The following is a 19,213-nucleotide window of genomic DNA, read 5'->3' as shown; positions in this document are numbered from 1 at the left end:
GTCATGGATGCTGTTTTGAACAAGCCGGGGACGATGACAAGTCCCCTGGAAACGAAGTTAAAATGTCTGCCGCTCGGTGGCGTCTATATGCATGAAAGGCCCGTCGGATACTTCGAGATCTCCCGTCCTGCGAAAGCCTGGATTGGCGCCAAGCTTCCGAAAGCGGTCGGCACGACATAACTCGACGCGTCTTCGGGTACTATAAAAAGTAGGCACTTTATTTGACCGTGTAAACGTGGCTCTGTCCTCGTAAATGGCTAGCTGACCATGCGCAGGGCTCCGTCCAGTCGGATGACTTCCCCGTTGAGCAGCGGGTTCTCGATGATGGACTGCACCAGGTGCGCGTATTCGTCCGGGTCCCCCAGGCGCTTGGGGAAGGGGATCGTCTCCGCCAGGAACGTGCGCACCTTCTCCGGAAGAGCTTCCAGCAGCGGGGTGTGGAAGAGGCCTGCGTTCGACATTGCGAGACTGCCGTTGTTGGCTCGACGGCTGGCAGGACAAGAGTGGCGGGGAGATCTTTCAATTTTCCCTCTCTCCGGCATGATCTTCCTGCCTTCAATGGTGCTTCAGCGTCTTGTGAGCCTCCAAAGTGCGCGAGCGGCCGAAGCACCGTGGAAGGCGGCGAGTGCATGCCAGGCATTCGAAAGAGATGCCCCGTTGTTTTAATTCTTTCGGCGACTGTAGCGTGCGTTCCTGAGGCGTTCTCAGTTTACAAACGTGGACGAAAAATTGCAAATGCCACAAGGCTATCCTTTGGCAGCTTCTGCTCTTGTCTGAGTCTGTTGTGGGGATGAGAGGCTGAGCGTTGATGTACGGTAAATGTAAATCGGTTCCTTTTGTATTAGGGCTCAGTTCATGCACAACAAACTTTATCTTTACGGTAAAACCTCGTCGCTATGTTCTCAGTTCATTTTCCTGACTTGCGTTCACGAACATTTCCCATTTGTTGTGTCTGCCTTGTCGGTAGTTGATTCCAAAACCTGCTGCCGGACGAGACGCGATGGCCCACTTGTTTGGGCAGGCATGACCCTGAACTAGGCAGATTCAAGCTTTGCTGGTCAAAGCGACACGGGCAGCTTCACCGGTGTGTGCAGTGAGCTTCACCTTGCACCGGTGTGCACGGCAAGCTTCACCACTTTGCACGGATGCACGCAGCAAGCTTCACATAGTCTTTTGGTGTTTTCTACCTGTTTTATGAATGCTCCAAAACTGAATGTGTCCAATAACTAAGAGGTGTTCTGGAGGTATACACCGCCAAGTGAAATGCAATTACATTTTCTAGCACGTGGTTTGTGCTTCAGAGGTCCTCTCACCATTTCTCCTGCCACGTGCACAAGCACGTCGCCTTGTTTATGGGCTTTCTATGACAGTCAAAGAATCACCCAAAGTTTGTTGCATTGAATAAGCACCCAGTTTAAAGTGTTGTTTTATGTCGCTTTTAATGAAAAAGATTATTTGCATAGCTTAGCACGAAGGTAGAAGAGGTAGTCTCCCACCTGCCATTTACTTCACCAATCAAATATGCACATTTGCACGCATCAAATACCGAACGTGAGTATGGCCGCGTTTCGCACGAGATGAAATTCTGCATGTGACGGTTTCATCGATAGATCAAAAGACAGCTGCCATGTTTTCCTACCGTCTCTGGCGTGTTTGACCCTTTGTAGAGCAAACCTCCATGGCCAGCGGCGCCACTACAGTGTCTGGAATGCGTCTTTGACGGGTGCATTCGCCATCTATCCTTACCCTGCCCATGCGTCGAAGGAGGGGATAGCAACCAATCTCGTCACAGGAGCCGACGTGTTGTACCGTCTGATGTCGCGCTCCTGGCAACTGGTTTCAGGCATGGAGTTAGGAAGCCGAGGGTGACCAAAACAGCAGTGAATTTGGTCACCGTTGGGGGCGTGTACCTTCACACTTCTGGCTTCACCTCTAATGGCGTCGTGTCGCCTCCAGAAGCTTCCTATTTCCATCGTTTTAGGAATGCCCACCAAAAAGCCGAGGGTCCCCGTCGCTGTGACGTCCCAGTTCGTGTCTGCTTTGGTTTCCGTCGGTTGTCCGGCTGCAGAGCGACCCGCAGCAGAACAAGCATCGCATGCACCTCCGGCGCCATGCCACCGCCAAGATTGCGGCAGGCAACGGCACAATACTTTTACGACAACGATGGGCAGAAATCGAGGGACCGCCTTCGAGGATGCGGTTTGGGCACCATGCCGCCTCACCTGGTGCGATGGTGCAGACCCGGATGCCCTGCGGGGCCAGGTCCCTGGCCAGGGGCACCGTCATGCCCACGATGCCGCCTTTGGAGGCGCTGTAGGCCACCTGCCCTATCTGGCCCTCGAAGGCCGCCACGCTCGCTGTGTTCACCACCACGCCACGCCGGCCATCCGGTCCCGGGGCATTCTGCCCAATGAGTCCCACGGCCAGCCGCAGCACGTTGAAAGTGCCCACAGTGTTCACCTGCCGGGGTTTGGGTGGGGTTATGCAAGTAAAACAACGTCCAACGAAATGAACGACCCTGTAGATCTTCTTGGTCGATGTCTGCGGGGTTCCGAAAGGTTCGATGTTCCACTCTTCAACCCCTTGTCTACTAATAATGTGACGAAAACGATGCAGATCGTGCAAGCATTCTAAATGTTTTTGTCTTATTTTTATGTAAATTGCCCGTAAACTAAATTTTGTTGTCCGTTCCATAAAGGAAAAACACGACTTGGTGAGGGATTAACAATCCTGTATACACTGTTTCACCTTGAAGGGATGGTGCAACAATTTTTGTACTTTCCGCAAATACCGTTTCGAATGATTCCCCCAACGTTTATAATCTGTAGAACATGTTACTTTTCTCCCCTGCAATAGAAGTCTCAGAAAAAATAGAAGAAAAAACTAAATGCATTTACAAATCTTTGTAATGCGAAACTAGAGAGCAGTTCTTTAGGAGGAGGAGGAGGTGACAGTATGCCCCTCCTCCAACTTTGTACCCTCCCCTCTCCTCCTTTCCTCCTGCCGCTGAACTTGTTCGTGGGTGGCGTGACACGAAGTCGTGACGTCATTTTCCCTGATAAATTTAGTGGGGAAACTGAATTGGTGTTGGGGTCACGTGACATCAATTTTCCCGCTAAAGTTAGTGGGGAAACGTCCCATAATGCAACACGCGTGGTTACGCTGACGGCGACGCCGCTCAACCTGGAAACTGGTGCCTAAGAGCTGCACTTTAAAACTAGCACCGTTCACCCCTTCAAGTCGCAGCCAAAAGAAGCGGGCACATGATCTAGAGTTGATTATATGCCGCCAATGTTTATCGTAGCCACGCGATGGGGTTAAAAAAAACATGGGACACGCTCAAGTTCCAGACACTAACAGTTTGGATTGTCGTCGTTGCAGCGATTGGACACGAGCCACTACCCGAGTTACCCGTGCAGCTTTTGATTATCATGAGCCCAAAACAAGTGCTTACAAAATGCTCAAGTCCAATCTACGAGCTACATTCAAATATCGTTGCTCGGGGAACTATGCCAAAACTGCGACCTCTCGGCTAGTTCACCAAGTTTTGGGGGAGAGAGGTTGACACAAAACGCTCGCCTCCATCCTTGAGATTGCACCGCAAAAAATAAGTTTCTTGGTCACCGGCACCGCATGCGAGTATACTTTTAAAGTGATAAAAACATTCCAACTGACACTGCATCTGCGCTGCCCCTAGTGTTGATGTAATACTCTGATATATGTGTGAACCAGACTTGTATGTAAGGCATTATTTGTACCTACCGTAAAATACCGAGCATTTGCTCAGAATTTTAAGTGGGCGCTTGCTCTGGATTTTACGATAGTTATTTTTAAGAAAACAACTAACGCGTTTTCTTAACTCTTTGATGAAGTAATGAGCAACGGTATTTGCAGTTACTTCCGGGGAACGTGTACGACACAAGCACCCGACCTAGTTCTCGTCCCAGATCGCGCCTGTAATTTGCATGACGAGAAAACGTTGAGTAGATTGTGAAAAGATGTCCACAAGGAACGAACAAATGCATTAAAAAGTGAGGCATTGTTATTGACGACAAGTACTGGAGGCGGCTACCGCTTAAGGACGACACGTTCGGAGTAACGAAAAAAGCAACGGGTTACTTTCAAGCCGAGAAAAATGCGTTCTTTCTGTATCGCACTAACGAGTAATGTACTTGCCGTGAAATACCGCGCAAGCGCCCACTTCGTTCAAGCGCCCACTGTTAACCCTTCCCAAACTTGGGAATTCTGCAACTCATACATTAAGTGCCAGATTTGACCGGCCAAGCGCCCATGTCAAGATTAACCCTGTTTTCAGCGAGGGTGGGTGCTCCCACAGTATTTTGCAATAGTTACTTTTTAGGTGAGTAATGAGTAACGGTATTTAGTTACTTTATTTCAGTAATGTGTATAGCCTCCAGATTTTTTAACAATATTGTTCGAGCATCAACCAGCCGGTAGATTAGCGCCTTACAGTGCCGTGAAACAGCGAGGCTAGGCGGGTGCCTTCTGCCACATGCGCGTAGTCTCGCTGAGCTGCTCTTTCATGCCGCGATAAGGTGCTGATCTACCAGCCTACTCACGTCCGCGTGATATAGTTAAAAAATCTGGAGGCTGTACGTGTCTGGTGTGGACGAGTGATGGACCGCAGGCAATGCTACGAGCCATCAAAGACAGTGCTGCGAGAATCACGTGACTCTGGGAGGGGTGTAGGGACGCGCAGGGCACTAAGTCGCATGATATGTTCCTGGCGTTGGATTGGCTGGAATGGCTCGTAGCGTTCACTGCGCAAAATATAAATTTGTGCCTATTTTTTTTTGTTTTTTTTAATGTGACGCACAAGGGCTTAATTTTTTAAAGGAAACAACCCTCTGCGATTTAAAATCTGTTTTGCAACATGTATTTCCAATGGCGGAAAAATATGCTTTGTGGCACGGTAAACAAGAACTCTCATTCCCAGGTGGTCACTATTTACAGCTGCACCACAGTCCCAATGACGTACAATAAAATGAGGCTGTTCAGTACGCCCAAGCGAGGCAGGCCGCAGCGACAAACAACTTGTCCTTTTTGCTCCCATTACATCCGCCCCAGCGTACACCTGTTTGCATTCCAATTAACACTGCCGTAATGGCAGTCGAGAGGAATTGCTTCAAAAAATAAAATCACTTTTTATGGCTGTGCTCAACGCAAGAATTAAATGCAATGCAAAATAATAGTTATAATAATAATAACAGTATTAATAATATTAAATTATTATTATTCCAACAAAAAATAGGGGAACTAATCTAAACACATCCACACTATATAAAGCAACTTAACCATTCCTTTTCTTTTTGTTTTGCCTCAGTAGAACCTACAACATCGGAAAAACTGAAAACAAAAAATTCTTGATCGCAGGACGCTGGAGAGCGCAATCGACCCTTTGTCCTGCCCTTCCTTTTCTACTACAGCTCCTCATTTGTGCCTGTCGTGCATCGCTCATCTTACCATGATGACCTTGGTGAAGTCCTCCAGGGAATGGGGCAAGTTCTTGTTGAAGTTGTACACCTTGAAAGCCACCCCGATGCCTGCACAGTTGACTGTCACGTCTAGTTTCTCGTACTTCTGTTGGACTGTGGACAGGGCCTTCTTGACATCGTCCTCCGAGGTGACCTGTGGTTGAGCAGCATCCTTTTAAGCTCTACCACCACTCACGGAACGTGAATCTTGGCATTTAGTATATTTTGTCCTAACAAAGAACAAACCAGCACTCTATGTGGCAAATTTGTGGCTGATGATCTTCATCCTTTTTCTACGAGCCAAGATCACATTTGATACACTTGTTTGAGACTGTGTTTGTGTTGTCCTTTGGCCACACTCGTGGAATTCTTTGTGATTATATTCAATTTGAGTGTTGTGCGAACATTTGAATTTTCGAATAGTAGTTTCGAATAATACGCTATTCAAAATTCACTTCAAGAGGAACTGCGATATTCATACTTTTCTAAGTGTTGATTGCAAATTGCATCGACTTTGCTCTTTTGAGTGTGCTTCTCACCGAGCAACTGTGCACTGCGGGGAAGCAATAGCCGCGGCGGAGCTCGCAGGCCCCCTGGGTATTGCTTCCCCACAGCGGACAGGTGCTCGGTGAGAGGCGCACTGAACAGGGCTAGGCCGCCGTGATTATGCTGAAATAGAGGCAGCTATATCTGGACAACCCGTGCTCATCATTCATGCTTGCTTAGTTGTTTTTTTTCTTCTTTTTTTTCGTCAAATTTGAAATTGAAGAGATATTTGCACATAGCAATCAGCTTTATAAGTCCCCTCGGTTAGGATAGCTGTGACAGTTTTGTCATTTACATGCCACCATTGATAAATATAGCTGTATTAAAGTTAACTGAGCTGCTTATTAGAAGTGGACATGTGGAAGGTTGGGAACAAACCTTCACAAGATCAGCTGAGTTTGTTTAAGCAAGGTGCACGGTAGTGAAAGGCTCGGAGGAACTATTTGATATTCGATTAGAAAATATTTGGTCAAAACCACGATTCGCTTCGAACTCAAAATTCACTATTTGCACATGAATATTCAATTTCCACCAGCTCCTTTCCACCCTTATTTTTTGTTCATCGATGCACTCGTTTGTTGTTTTCTTGATTGACACAATTTTTAGTGAATAAGCCAAAGGTGCATGGGGGCTTTACAAAGATTCTGGTTCTGCTAAGCAGTTTCACTTGCAAAAATATTCTGGTCAACCGATAGAAGAGAAGTGTTGTTTAAATTAGTATCATATGCTTATCTCTGCAGAAGCTATTTCGGCAAAAATTATAAACGGTACATGTACCAAAGAGGACACCCACCTAATATAACTAAATATTCTACAAATCAAAAAGCAGTTACAGCTTGAATGGATGTAAAGACTGACTGCTGACGTTATATAGAGGCAGCATAGACTGGGAATTTCGTGGCAGCTTTATCTTTGTCTGTACACATGAAAGATAGACAATAAATCTGTACATAGTTACAACAAACTCAACCAATTTGTTATTCTGCAATAAACAAAATTTAGTCAACTTTTTTAAATTTATTTTTTATATATTTTCTTTTTATTTTGGGGGACAGATCAGGATGGGAGGCATAAGTGAAAGACCGTAAATAAAGCCTGATGGGGCCTCTCCATCCTTACGAAGTTCTTAGTGCAGGTCAGCCAGCAATTACGTTGGACACAAAAACAGCACCATTTAACCTAGTTGGTTCATTTTTGTGGGATGGTCACTGGAGGTAGTAACCGGAGGCAGTCTCCCAATCGGGGGACGCCAAGTTTTCTCCCACACATTGCAGCTTTCTCTCGAGAACGCCGCAACAGGCAGGTTCAGAGGTCAGCCACACCGATAATTGCTTTTCAAAATAAAGGAAAAGCACATACTACAACAGGACCAGGTTCAACGGTGTTTGCTAGAACACGAAGACAGACTGTCCCAAACCCCCACTCATCCGGGAACCTGGGTGAGACAAGGTGAGCCTTCGTATCTGATCTCGTCGGCGTGGAGGTCTGGGGACAGTGCGTCTTGGTGTTCTAATAAACACCGTTGAACCTGGTCCTATTGTGGTATGTGCTCTTCCCTTTTTCTTTGAGAAGCCATGGCCGGTGCGGTTGACGCTTGGTGATCTCAAGAGGAAGCTGCGGAGTGTGGGAGTAGGCTTGGCGTCCCGATTGGGGGAGACTACCGCTGAATCCTTCGGTTACTACCACGGGTGACTGTCCCACATATTCTGGCCCCTTGTCAAGGTAGCTTTTACGCGATTACCCTACCGATTGTAGGGGTTATTTCCCCACCCGTCCGCTGAGCCTGATAAATGTGCAGCGAAGACATTTGTGAACTAAGAACAAACACTTTGTAAATATATTGCACTCAAAGGTACCAAAACAAAGGGTTTAAACTCTCGCACGTCGCTTGGAAAGAACAATGCGCATGCAGAGCCATCTACTGTGCTGCAAGATCTGGTAGCTGGGCGATGCTCGTGCCCCGCGACATCTAGCCAACTTCGTAATAGCGCAAAATGGCCTCTGTGGTATTACAACAACTTCTTGTCTCGGTAGTGAGCAGAACCCCGGTCCAGTCACAGGTCTCCAAGCGACACCGTGCGACCACCATCAGCTAAATATTTTGTCAGGGAGCATTCCCCTCCAAATTTAGCGGTTAGACTTAAACTGCCGCACAGTAAAGGGGTGTCCAAACAGGACACTACAAAGATCGTCAGGCCACATGACTCGACAAAATTGTTCGGCGCTCTGCTTCCGGCCGTTCTTTTTGCCGGGGGGAAATCTCCCCCTCACTTCCTCCACGGCAGCCTTGCTCTGCTCATCACGTGGGTGCGGAGAGCCACTCACATTCCTGCGTTGAAGCGTACGCGTTTCGCTTCCCACAGGGAAAGGGAAGGACACCTTCGTGTCATTCTCTTTCCCGTTTTCGAGACCTGAAAAATGGTGGAGGCCTTGAGCGATTGACCGACAGCCAACAGAGCGTGTGAGAGGCTCTCTGCACCCACGTGATGAGCACAGCAAGGCCGCCGTGGAGGAAGCGACGGGGAGATTTCACGGGAGGAAGTTTTCCCCGGCAAAGAAAAACGGCCGGAAGCGGAGCATTGCATGATTTGTCGGAGTTGTGCGTTTTGTAGTATCCTGTTTGGACACCCCTTTATATGCCAGGTCAATTTTTAAACTAAACTTAGTGGGGAAATCGTATGTTAAACTTTCACATCTTTTTGGGGATTTTTCCAACGAAATCTCATAGCCCTATGTACATTCTGCGTCAAAAACGAAATCCACGGGATAACGTACGAGCAAAAGCTCCGAAACATAATAATCTCGAACAATATTGAAGGGCATTCTCCTCCGAAGGGTCTCAAAGGCATAGTCACTGACAAGGTGAAAACCGAAGGGCGCCTCTTTTGAACACCTGCCCCCGGCATATGCCCTGTTGCCTGTCACCGTGCTCTGGCTGCACATGCAAGGCTCACGAGAAGCCAAAGCGTTATTATCGAAGGCGAGAAGTTTGCGCCGGAGGCGGGATAACCGAAGAACCTCCCTGCCGTCCTCACTCCGTCAAGCGACTAGCGTGGCATTCGATCATCCGTGGAAAAAAGGGGGTTCGAAAGACAACCTACATTGCCGGGAGTGAAGATGCATCCGTCGCCAATCTCCTTGGCCACGCTCTCCCCCTTGGAGGTGGGCAGGTCAAAGATGGCCACCCGGGCCCCCTGGCGGACCAGCCTGGCGGCAGTCGCCTTGCCCAGGCCAGAAGCCCCGCCGGTCACCAGGGCAACCAGGCCCTGCAGGGACCATTCGCTCGCTCAAAATGCAATCGAAAATACGGAAGACAGTCCGAGAGTGAAACTGTTTGCTTTTTAGATATGTTGATAGATTGATTTATTCATTTTAGTGCCTGCCAACAGCTCAGTGGCCTGGGCAGCAATGCACTGTCCTTTAAAAACACAAAAAAATAAATAAATGAAAGTGGAAGGTGCAATGTCTTTGTTAGTCAGGGGCTTCAGGGTGTTCCATGCATGCTTGCACGAATTTGTACATCATTCTGCCGGATGTGCTCCTGGTCATGGCCAAGGCTTACCATAAGACTTCGGAGGCATGTCACAGGGAAAGTAAAAGGGACCCTCCTCCTTCCTAATATTTGCAAAAGCTGACCTAGGAACATGTATAAACATGCACGTAAAAATATTATCAAAATTTGTATTCTATGGGGATTATAAATTATATTTACAAATGCAAAATATCTGAGCAGCAGATGGAAGGGCAAGCAGCATATTGGAACTTCAAAAACAACTCGGATTTCGACGGAAGGAAAAAAATCCTAGCACATTTACGCTATCACGTAATGTGTCGTAGTGGCAGCAGCTCGGTGCTCGCATAATTCGCTATCATTGTGGTGTCGTATCCTCTCTACAGCCTTCCAAGTACAATCCTGAGGATTTTCACGCCATTTTCGTTTCTGCTCTCAACTCCACTCCCGTGCCAGATCTGTACTCTGTCTACAGCGAGCCTCCTCAGCATGCCGTAACTAAAAGACGCCTTCTGCGAATCCTCAACAAACTTTTCGAGGTCTAGCCATAGGGCTTGCAAGCTTGTCTGCTCGAATGGTCATCCGTACAGGCCAGTGCAATGGCGCGTCAGCTAAAGCCGACATCCCGTTGTTAGTTTTGTTATTCTGTCGAAGTGAAAATGTTAAGGTGCCCAAACTTTTTTTTTTTTTTTTTATAAGCTTGACTTTGAAGGTTGGTAGGGCAAGAGAAAAAAAAAAAACATTTCTGCCTGACGGGTTGGAACCTTTTCAAAATTCAGTCTGCTCACTTCACTTGCTACCATCATTGGAGTGTTAGGCACTTGTGAGAACATGCTATACCTCATTATAGCTAGTCAGCATATATTCATAGTACTTTGTTCTGTAGCACTGAAAGCGGGTGTAGAAAAAAATGGTCCTGAAACAACTGGTCCAAAGTGCAAAGTAGAAAAAAAGAAGATCCCACAATCGCAGTAAAAATAAAGTGCAGCAGGGTGAGTTCATTGAATGAAAATATAAGCTCCCTCAAGAAGAAAGAAAACAAAAAACTGAAGACTGTTTTTTTTCTATGAATGAATCCATGCTGAGCCTTTTCGTGCAAAATCATCAACTGGCATATTGGGCCATTGTGGCATTTTTGAAGAATGCAGAAAAGGTGTAATAGGAAGCAAGCAAAATTTGTTTAGATATCCTCTTCTGTTTTGCAAAAGAAACGGTAGTGACCCAAAAATCATTTGTTGTTTACACACGATTGAAGTATACAAAATGTAGATTTTTGTTTCTATACTCCTTTACTAAATGCACCAAGCATTCCATACTTTTACTAGACAAATACACCACCTTATACTTGTGTACCTATTTACACCGAAATATGTTTAGAAAGTTGATTTGGCGCTCAACTTAAGAGCCTGGCCGCCTTCAGATTCTTCTTGTATATTTCGTGTGCTTGCTTCATTTTGATTCAATAAATGTTTATCTAATGGATAAACATTTGAGACCTGCTATTCTGAAACAAGTGAATGAGGTCTTTAAAATGTTACTTTAATAAGTGTTGCGGGGACAAATAAGCAGCTGCGGTGAAAGTGCCAAGTAATTTTCTTTTATTTAATAATTTAAAACATTGTTGAGAAAGAAGTTCTTACTCAATAAGGAGTCTCAAAGTTCTAGGTTTCGAATATCTTCTGATAAAAGTCAGCTCTCTTCTCCATTCTTATTTTTCGTCGGGAGCCATCTACAGCTTGCATGTATTCCTTCTCCACAGAGGCAGGCAGAAATGCTGTGTTTGACTGCACGAGCACATACATAATTGATGAGGATTTCAATTGTTTAAATCCATCGAGGGGAGAGCGAAAGCTATCGCCAGGTGCGGGGACCACCAAAGCGATTTGGCGGTCCGCATAAAGCTATCAGACGCTAGCTGTTTCAAAGAGACCGACAACTAGAGGCTTGCACGGGGCGATATTTGGAAGCCCGGCCCAGCCCACGACACCAATTTCCACGCGCCCGCTGAGGCCCGCTCTATTTTTGCTATGACAGCTCGCTCGCCACTGCTACACATATTGACTACGGTACTGATAGTCAATGTAGTAAGCATATTGTTTAATTTTTTTTGGTGCTATTATTAGTCAGACAAATCTGCAGGCCCATAGTCGGTGTCAGGTGTAGTGGAAGCTCCTCCCACCTCTCCCCCGTTTGGCAGAGTTCTGGAGAGGAGGCGACCTCCTCTCCAGCGTTCGCTCTGCTGAAGTGGAAATAGGTGGGAGGAGCTTGCACCTCACTCTTAACCTGCCACCAACTATAAGCAACTCGGTAAAAAAAAAAGATACAAAAAAATACCGGATAGATATTTTTTTTTTTTTCAACCGTACTGAAAAAGACAGAAAAATGAAAATGGCAAGCAACAGTGAACAAAACCATGTGCCAATGTTGAAAAGGAAGGAAAATGTTGCGGCAGGATCAAACTTGTAACAAAAGATCGGCAAAGTTCTAAATCGGCCACACCCGCCGTGTACAACCGAAAAAATGTGTAAAAAAATACCACCGCCTTTGCGATGGTCTGCGAGAAATTGTTAAGGGAAAGCAGCCCTACGGAGAACCTCATCACCCATATTGTGGATGCACCCACTTGTTCGTACAGATGGTGTACTCCTTCGAGGGTGCACATTCTGCAGAGGCACATGTGTGCATGTTAGTGGGGAGAAGCGAGAGTATGGCGCCGGGTGGCCGACAACAAAATAAGAATACAAAAAAAAAGGGACGACGAAATTTTTTTTTTTTTTCTCTCTCTCTTTGTTTTAAAAATTAATGCCACGCCACTGGCACTGCTCAGCATTCAGTACACACATTCCGAACCGTGCAAATACATGCACATGCTTTCAGCATTTGGGTCTCCCCCACTGTGGTCTCTCCCCTAACCCTTTCGAACAAACCTATATAAACATTGCTGCTGCTAAAAAAAATATAATGATTTGCTTGGGCTGCCTTGGACTGTCTTGTAGATTTGAATGCAAGGCCCTGAGAAAGAGGGGGGGCAGTTTCACCGCTGCTAGCTCCCTTAACTTAAATAAATTGTGTGTCACTGTGTCCACAGTGCATGTTCGCGTCGCAAACCGGCATGCACTTTAGAAGTCGTAAAAAGTGGGGACTTTTAGGACGTGTGTGGGTATAATGAGAGATCCAGCTTCATGCAGTCGGGCTATCCTGCAACAAAGATGCCACCTGTGAATTGGACGTTGCTTTGAAAGCAAAAGACCACCCGGCAAACATAGTAATAGTAGCTCTTCTTTCGTCAAAGGCAAGCTCGGAGACTGGCTCGTAGACACATCTGGGGCCCTAATCTGGACACTTGGCGGAAAAGTTGGCGAGAAATCTGGCGGCTATGATTGGCTGGCGCCAAGGTCAAGCGCGGCGTCGGCCAATCACGGATGCCAGATTTCTCGCCGGCTTTCTCGCCAAATGTCCAGATTAGGGCCCCTGGAGTGTCGTTCGTCTCAAACTTTGGCAACAAATAAAAAAAACAATCCGTTTTGAAAAGGCAGTTTTTTCCAGCTAGAAAGGGTAGTGGCCCATTGAAGTTGCACAAAGCGGGGGTGGCTATAATCGGGTAGAACAAAAAGGGTGTCTTCTCGATGTTTGACGCTTGATGCTTGATGTTTAATCGCAAGCTACAGCTCGGGGAGAAATAAATAAAAAAAATTTGCATAGCTTTCCTAACCCCTCCCCTCCCCTTTCCCCCCCCCCCCCCCCCCCCTCCCCCTTCCCTCCCCCCCCCCCCCCCCCCCAACCCCAGGCATAAATCCTGGGTATATATTATATATATATATATGTATATATAGGTATATATTGGTTTTCTGTTTTTTCTTTTAGTAGCATTCTCTTTTTTCCATTTTAGGTTTCTGGTGTCCATGGTAATGCGTGTGCATGCTTGTCACCATCTGAGAGGAACGGAGGATGGCATCACGATGGGCGATGAATATTTCTATAATTTTTGGCTCCTAGATAATGTTGCGAACCTACGTGGAGTGCAAGTTCGTCTGCTTCTTTTGCTGGGGTTGCGGTCTGTTGAGAACGCCGAGCTCTGATTGGCTCTGATTGAAGAATAGTGGGTAGACCTCAAGGCAGCTTGCTTTGAGGTCTACCCACTATTCTTCAATCAGAGCCAATCGGAGCTTGGCATTCTGTTGTCACCACAACCCCTGCAAAAGGAGCAGATGAACTTGCGCTTTGAATATTATATACAGCATGTAAGTTAACGCTTCTAAGGCACTTTAGACGGCCCGCAAAAGTTCATTTCTTAATGTATCGCACTGCTATTTACTACGGAGGTGTAGCCAAGTGGTGGAACAATAGGGTGAAAATATTAGGGAAAATCCTTTTTCGGACTATCTGCCGCGGCGTTCGCAGATTACGTCATGACCGGCTCGCCTACATAGCAGAAGCTCCTGCTGACAAAGGTCGGAAGTGTTGAGCGTGCCGGTGCCAAGCTTAGCAGACAATCTTCTAAAACTTTTCACAATGCCGGCGTGTGTCTCTTTAATGTTAAATTCTAATTGTGTGATACTTTATTCATTAAAGGAGCAATGCAACGGTTTTAATGTTGAAAGGATTGCCAGTTTGCATTTTTTATATTGTTTATACAAGCCGAAGTGACCAAAAACATGTCACCTTTCCCCGAAAAACTGCTATTCTGCTGCGTAATCAAAAAGCAAAAAACAAATTATTCGCCGATCTGCAGCCGCCTGTGGCGGCTACGGGAACTAAAATGACGGCGTGCCTGGGGGTACGCGGAAGTCAACAAAAACTCTCCCCCTCCGCTGCTACACTCGCCGACAGCCCCGTAGCGAACCGTCCTTTGAATCCATCGCTCGCCGCGACCTTCGACGAGGCGAATCCTTTGAAAGTCGACATTCGCGGAGGAAGCGGCTGGGGTCTCTGAAGAGAGAGCCCAAGGGGGAACCACGTGAACCCCCAGAGTATACGTCACTCGAAAGTCGGCGTGGAGAGTTGAGAGGCACTTCGACCTTCGATTTGTTTCATTTTTTTAAAATAAGAACTAGCGCTCGGAAGAAAATGCGGTTTTCTATGTTTCGTTCCATAGGTGACGCAGATTAATTTCCGCAGTTAATTGGCCAAAGTCCGAAAATCGTGGCACCGCACCTTGAACTTAATAAGAAAAAGGGATTTAAATCTCTCATGGCTCCCTATTTTTGGTAGAGATAATTGGCTGAGGCGCTGCGCATTATTCTCGTGTCTCACACTGTGCCATCTGTCGGCAGCACATAACAATTCTAGGCAACCCCGGTCATGATATTGTCTCCAAATGCCGCAGCAGATAGCACAAACGAGGCTTTTTTTTTTCTTTCTTTTTCTGAGCGAGGTAAGCTCATTTGGTGATATTTTCACTCCATGCTTCCACATATGGTAGCACCTGTGTAGTAAATCGCAGCGCGATACGTTGAGAAACCAATTTCTGCGGACCATCGAAAGTGGGTTAGAAGGTTAGAAATGTCATAGCTTACATGCAGTAGTTGAACATTGTCTGGGAGACTGCTAAAATTCAATCATAAAAAAATTTCCATTGCTGCCCTTGCTCTTTTTAAGTTTTAAGGCAACACCTACATAGCATGAAGAAATTCAACTGACATTTCCTTTATGTTTAAGTAGCATGATTGTAAATCGAGAAATAAAAATCAGATCGGCAGAAATTGTTAGTTGTTCAATCGAGGAAAAAGAAGAGAATAAGAGGAGGCGGTATTCATCATCAATTCTAATGCTTAAAGAAGTACATGTAGCCTATAACACCTATCAATCCTTTGCATTATGCCCGAGATAAGTAATGGTGATGAAACAATGCATTACACTGCACAGCAAAGTGAACGCCACTGCATGCTTTTTTCCAGGTGGAAAAGCATTTGTGCGACGAGGTCGTACGATGCGCAAAGAGTAAAGCTACCGTAGAATACCGCGCATCCGCCCATTCCACATTAAGTGCCCATTACCAAATTTGTGAGATCTGAGAAAATATGCACAGTACATTTATATGTAAAACTGATGACCGGAAAAGCGCTCATCCCCCGTTTTTTTGCGATTATCTCCAAAGTTTGAGTGGGCGCTTGCCCGGTATTTTACGGTATATGCACTATGTCGTGCACCTTGACCGGAAATGGCTATACACAGAACAAGAAACTCATATAAAACGGATGTTTCCGAGTTTCCGAAGCGGTGTCATAACATAGTGGTAGGTAAGGTCAATTTCTGCTCCATACGCAGCGGACCCCGGTTCGATCCCCAGTGTGGGCTTACTTTTTTTTAGCATTTGGCTATATTTACAACATTTCTCTTTTACAATTACCACTGAAAAAAGGGGATAAAAAATAATTTTATCGACCATAGAGTTATTATAATGTACGCTAGAGGTTCAACTGGCGCTAGTGTCTATGCGACTTCCGTGACGCAGATTGAAGCAGACAGCAACCAGTCTACTTTTGCGGTGCTCCTGTGCATTCCTATGGGAAAACGCGCGTGCATTTTGCCTCTTCGCCGGAAAATAACACGGAACACTTTGGTTATTTGGGTCGTACCGAATAGTAGGTACCTTGATTAACACTGTAAAAGTGTAATTGCTTTAGTTAGCGCATTTTTCTTCATCAGTGACCGATGTTTAACTTCGCTACATTTCAGTCCCAAACGTGTGTTCCGCAGCAGGTGTGTAAAAACAAGCGACGATTCGTAGCAAAGTTACAATCGAAAGGAGTGTAGAGTGTATTCAAGGCTCGCCAGCATTCCGGTGACGCTTATATATTGATAATACGCCAGTCCTGTCACTACATAAAAATGACCCCGTCGTGCATGAGCGGATAAAATCCTTCAAAACGTAGAGAATAAAGTCCGTGGGCTATAAAAGGTGTTTCTTCGTATTGTTCTCTCTGCCGGGCAGCTTTTATCGGGCACTTGTTCTCAAAGATTTTGAGCATGCGAGTGATATTTTGAACGTAGAACAAGCAGCTTCGTTCAGGGCAGAAAGAATAAAGCGGCACCACAGGCCTCAGGTATGGGCCAATGGTCTTTCTGTGGTGCCGCAACCCTCCAGGGTTGAATAAAGATATTATTATTATTATATTATTACTTATTTAAAATAGGAATAGATCATGTGGCCTTCAATTTATTTTGATCGTATATGCACGTGTATTTACTGATCCAGTGTCACTGCGTAGTTCTTGCCGTCTTTCTTAATTTCCAGATGTTCTTCGTTCGTTTGGCACGTATATCCCCCACGCTGAAAAGCGCTGATGTCGTGTTCACGCTAACAGTGTCCGACGGTGCACGTACGAAGCCGTTTTAGCACCGTTTTTAATGCGATGAATTTGAAAGAAAAACACCGTAACTGACCAATTATTTCGTCGGCCTGACTGAGAAATGTTCCAAGCTACCTAGTACGTACAAATTATTCGGGATATTTGCTCTTATGATCGAGCGCAGAGAGAAAATGCACTCACTTTTTCCCACAGAAATGCATTACCGGAAGTCAATTTTCGACTGGTTGCTGTCTGCTTCAATTTGCGTCAGCACACTAGCGCCACTTGAACCTCTAGCGTACATTATAATAACTCTATGTTATCGACGAAACTATGCTGAATTAAATGGCATGGGCCTCTTTCGGAGGTGCAATCGGCGACAGGGGGCATGGGTCGCCGGCTGGACGCCGGGAAGGCAAGGGGGCCAATCAGGCGGGGGGCTGGCTCCACAGTGACACACGCTCCACAGTGATACGCGCACCGACCGAAAAGGGTGACCCAAATGGTGTGAGCTCTCCGCGTCGTGCGTATAACCATTTCCGGTCGACTCACTACGTCGTTTGGCACGACGTAGTGAGTAACTTTTCGTTCAGATGAAGTGCTCTTGTGTCCTTGAATACGCAATTCCGGCAGAGTCCACTACATACACACACGAAAGATTGCAGCAACAGAAGCAAACGTAATTTGTTTCATTACATACTTTTTTTTTTCTCTCTAAGTTTGTAATGAATGCGACAACGCGCGCCGAAGGCGACGAGGAGTCCTCAGCATGCCTGCCGAAGTCAAGCATGCCGAAGCTCGCGAGCACGAGCTCGCGCTCTCGTGCTTGCGAGCTCGAGAAGATGATCGGACCGGACTGCTGTCTTTCACTATGTACTGTTCCGAACCTGACCTGTAAATAAATTTACATAAACAAGTGTAAGATTTTTTTTTTTTTTTTAATGAAATTAGCTTTGGCCGATGTTGTAATCGTGTAACCACGCTACCTGTTAGTTTCAGAGTCGCTTTTTGAGTAGGCTGCGCGATATCGCTGTACTTAAGGCACTCATTTGAGCGAGATAACTCTTCTAAAAAAAAAAAAAAAAAAAAACGAATAAACATCAAATTTAGTACGTCGATAATACCTTCACAGATTGAATTGCTCCAGACATGTCCTCTAGCCAAGGCCTCTAGCAGACGGATGAAGTGAACGTGTGGATCACGTGGTGTGGATGAACTTGTGAATGAATGGAGAAACGAAGAAAGTTAAATAAATCGCCAGACATACAAAAGTTTTTTTTTTTTTCAAATATGGGCCCTGACTAGCGCTACCTGGCCGTGGTCACTTACACTAGAAGGTTTTTGGCTCACTTGAATTACTACAGCAGCAGGGAAAGGCGATTTTATGTTAACATTTCGGCCGTCTGGGTGCTTGGTGAAAAAAGAAAGAAAATCTCAAAATCTTTTATACATTTCCACGGGGCCCACGCCGTCGCTAAATGAAAACGGCAGTGCAAAGCGGTTCGGCGTTCGGCTGCACTGCAATACTGCTGAGTGAGGCAGTGAAGACTCCCTTGTACGAGCTCGGGAGCTCCCGCTCCAATGTGCAGGCGTTCGGGAAGGTTGAACTGGACGGCCGACAATAGTGTTAATCGATTCAAAAATATTTTATTTTTCTTTGGAATTCAGCAAGTCTAGATTCGGGAGCTTAGCTTACAAGGTTCAGATCTGCCGATGTATGAATAACCTTCTGTGCTGTAGGTGTTTGAGCTAAAAAATAATTATTACACTCAGTTGCTCTAATATTCCCCATGGCAGTCAAAGGTCTTGTAAAAAAACAAACTGCATTTACTTTTTTTCATTTCTGCTGTTTGGTTGCCACCTAAGCCTCTACAGCAATGTAGAGCTTATCTAGATTGATATTAAAAAAAAAAAAAAGTACAATTAGAACTTAATAGTTATCCGAATAAGGCGTATAACTATGAAACATAAACTCAGTGGCAAAAAATTCCTTGAACAAAAAGACGAAATATTTACATTTGCCACCTCTAATTTAGCATGATCCCATCCACCGCTGTTACCATTTTCATCCTCAGCCCAGATTATTCAGTGAACGAGATGTTGGCCCGATTCAGTCAGTGTCAACGCCCAAATCACATAATTTATCTACCGAAAGCTTTTGGAAAACAAGCATTCTATTCACGCAAGGTCACATAACCAAATAAATGATAGTGGTACAGTAAAACTCTTAATTTCTACCAGGGTCTAATGATGGCACTATTTAAACAATCATAAAATATGTTAGAACTTATAGGCACTCAACAATTCTGACCACAAATAGGCGTGCACTCTAGGCTCATCTCAACACGTAAGGTCTGTATACCGAAAAT

General features: G+C 45.6%; 1 protein-coding gene across 1 annotated transcript; it reads right to left on the bottom strand.

The window, feature by feature from the left end:
- Nucleotides 1–191: 191 nt before the first annotated feature.
- LOC8051190 (3-hydroxyacyl-CoA dehydrogenase type-2) lies at nucleotides 192–18,060 on the bottom strand. The gene is made up of 5 exons (XM_029995624.4): nucleotides 17,969–18,060; nucleotides 9,143–9,307; nucleotides 5,485–5,649; nucleotides 2,223–2,460; nucleotides 192–448 (listed from the first exon to the last, which is right to left on the bottom strand). The coding sequence occupies exons 1-5, from the start codon at nucleotides 17,993–17,995 to the stop codon at nucleotides 258–260; spliced, it is 786 nt and encodes a 261-aa protein (XP_029851484.3). The 5' UTR covers nucleotides 17,996–18,060; the 3' UTR covers nucleotides 192–257.
- Nucleotides 18,061–19,213: the final 1,153 nt, after the last annotated feature.

Source organism: Ixodes scapularis, unplaced genomic scaffold, assembly GCF_016920785.2.
Source record: "Ixodes scapularis isolate PalLabHiFi unplaced genomic scaffold, ASM1692078v2 PGA_scaffold2__306_contigs__length_199485367, whole genome shotgun sequence".
NCBI lineage: Eukaryota > Metazoa > Arthropoda > Arachnida > Ixodida > Ixodidae > Ixodes > Ixodes scapularis.
The sequence above is the reverse complement of the archived record's forward strand: the minus strand, read 5'-3'. Positions and strand labels throughout refer to the sequence as shown.

Coding starts and splice junctions, on each gene's coding strand:
- LOC8051190 (XM_029995624.4), bottom strand. CDS start 17,995: ATGTCTGGAGCAATTCAATCTGTGAAG. Junction 9,308..17,968: donor GAGCAATTCAATCTGTGAAG/GTATTATCGACG, acceptor TGGTCCCTGCAG/GGCCTGGTTGCCCTGGTGAC. Junction 5,650..9,142: donor GCATCTTCACTCCCGGCAAT/GTAGGTTGTCTT, acceptor GCTCAACCACAG/GTCACCTCGGAGGACGATGT.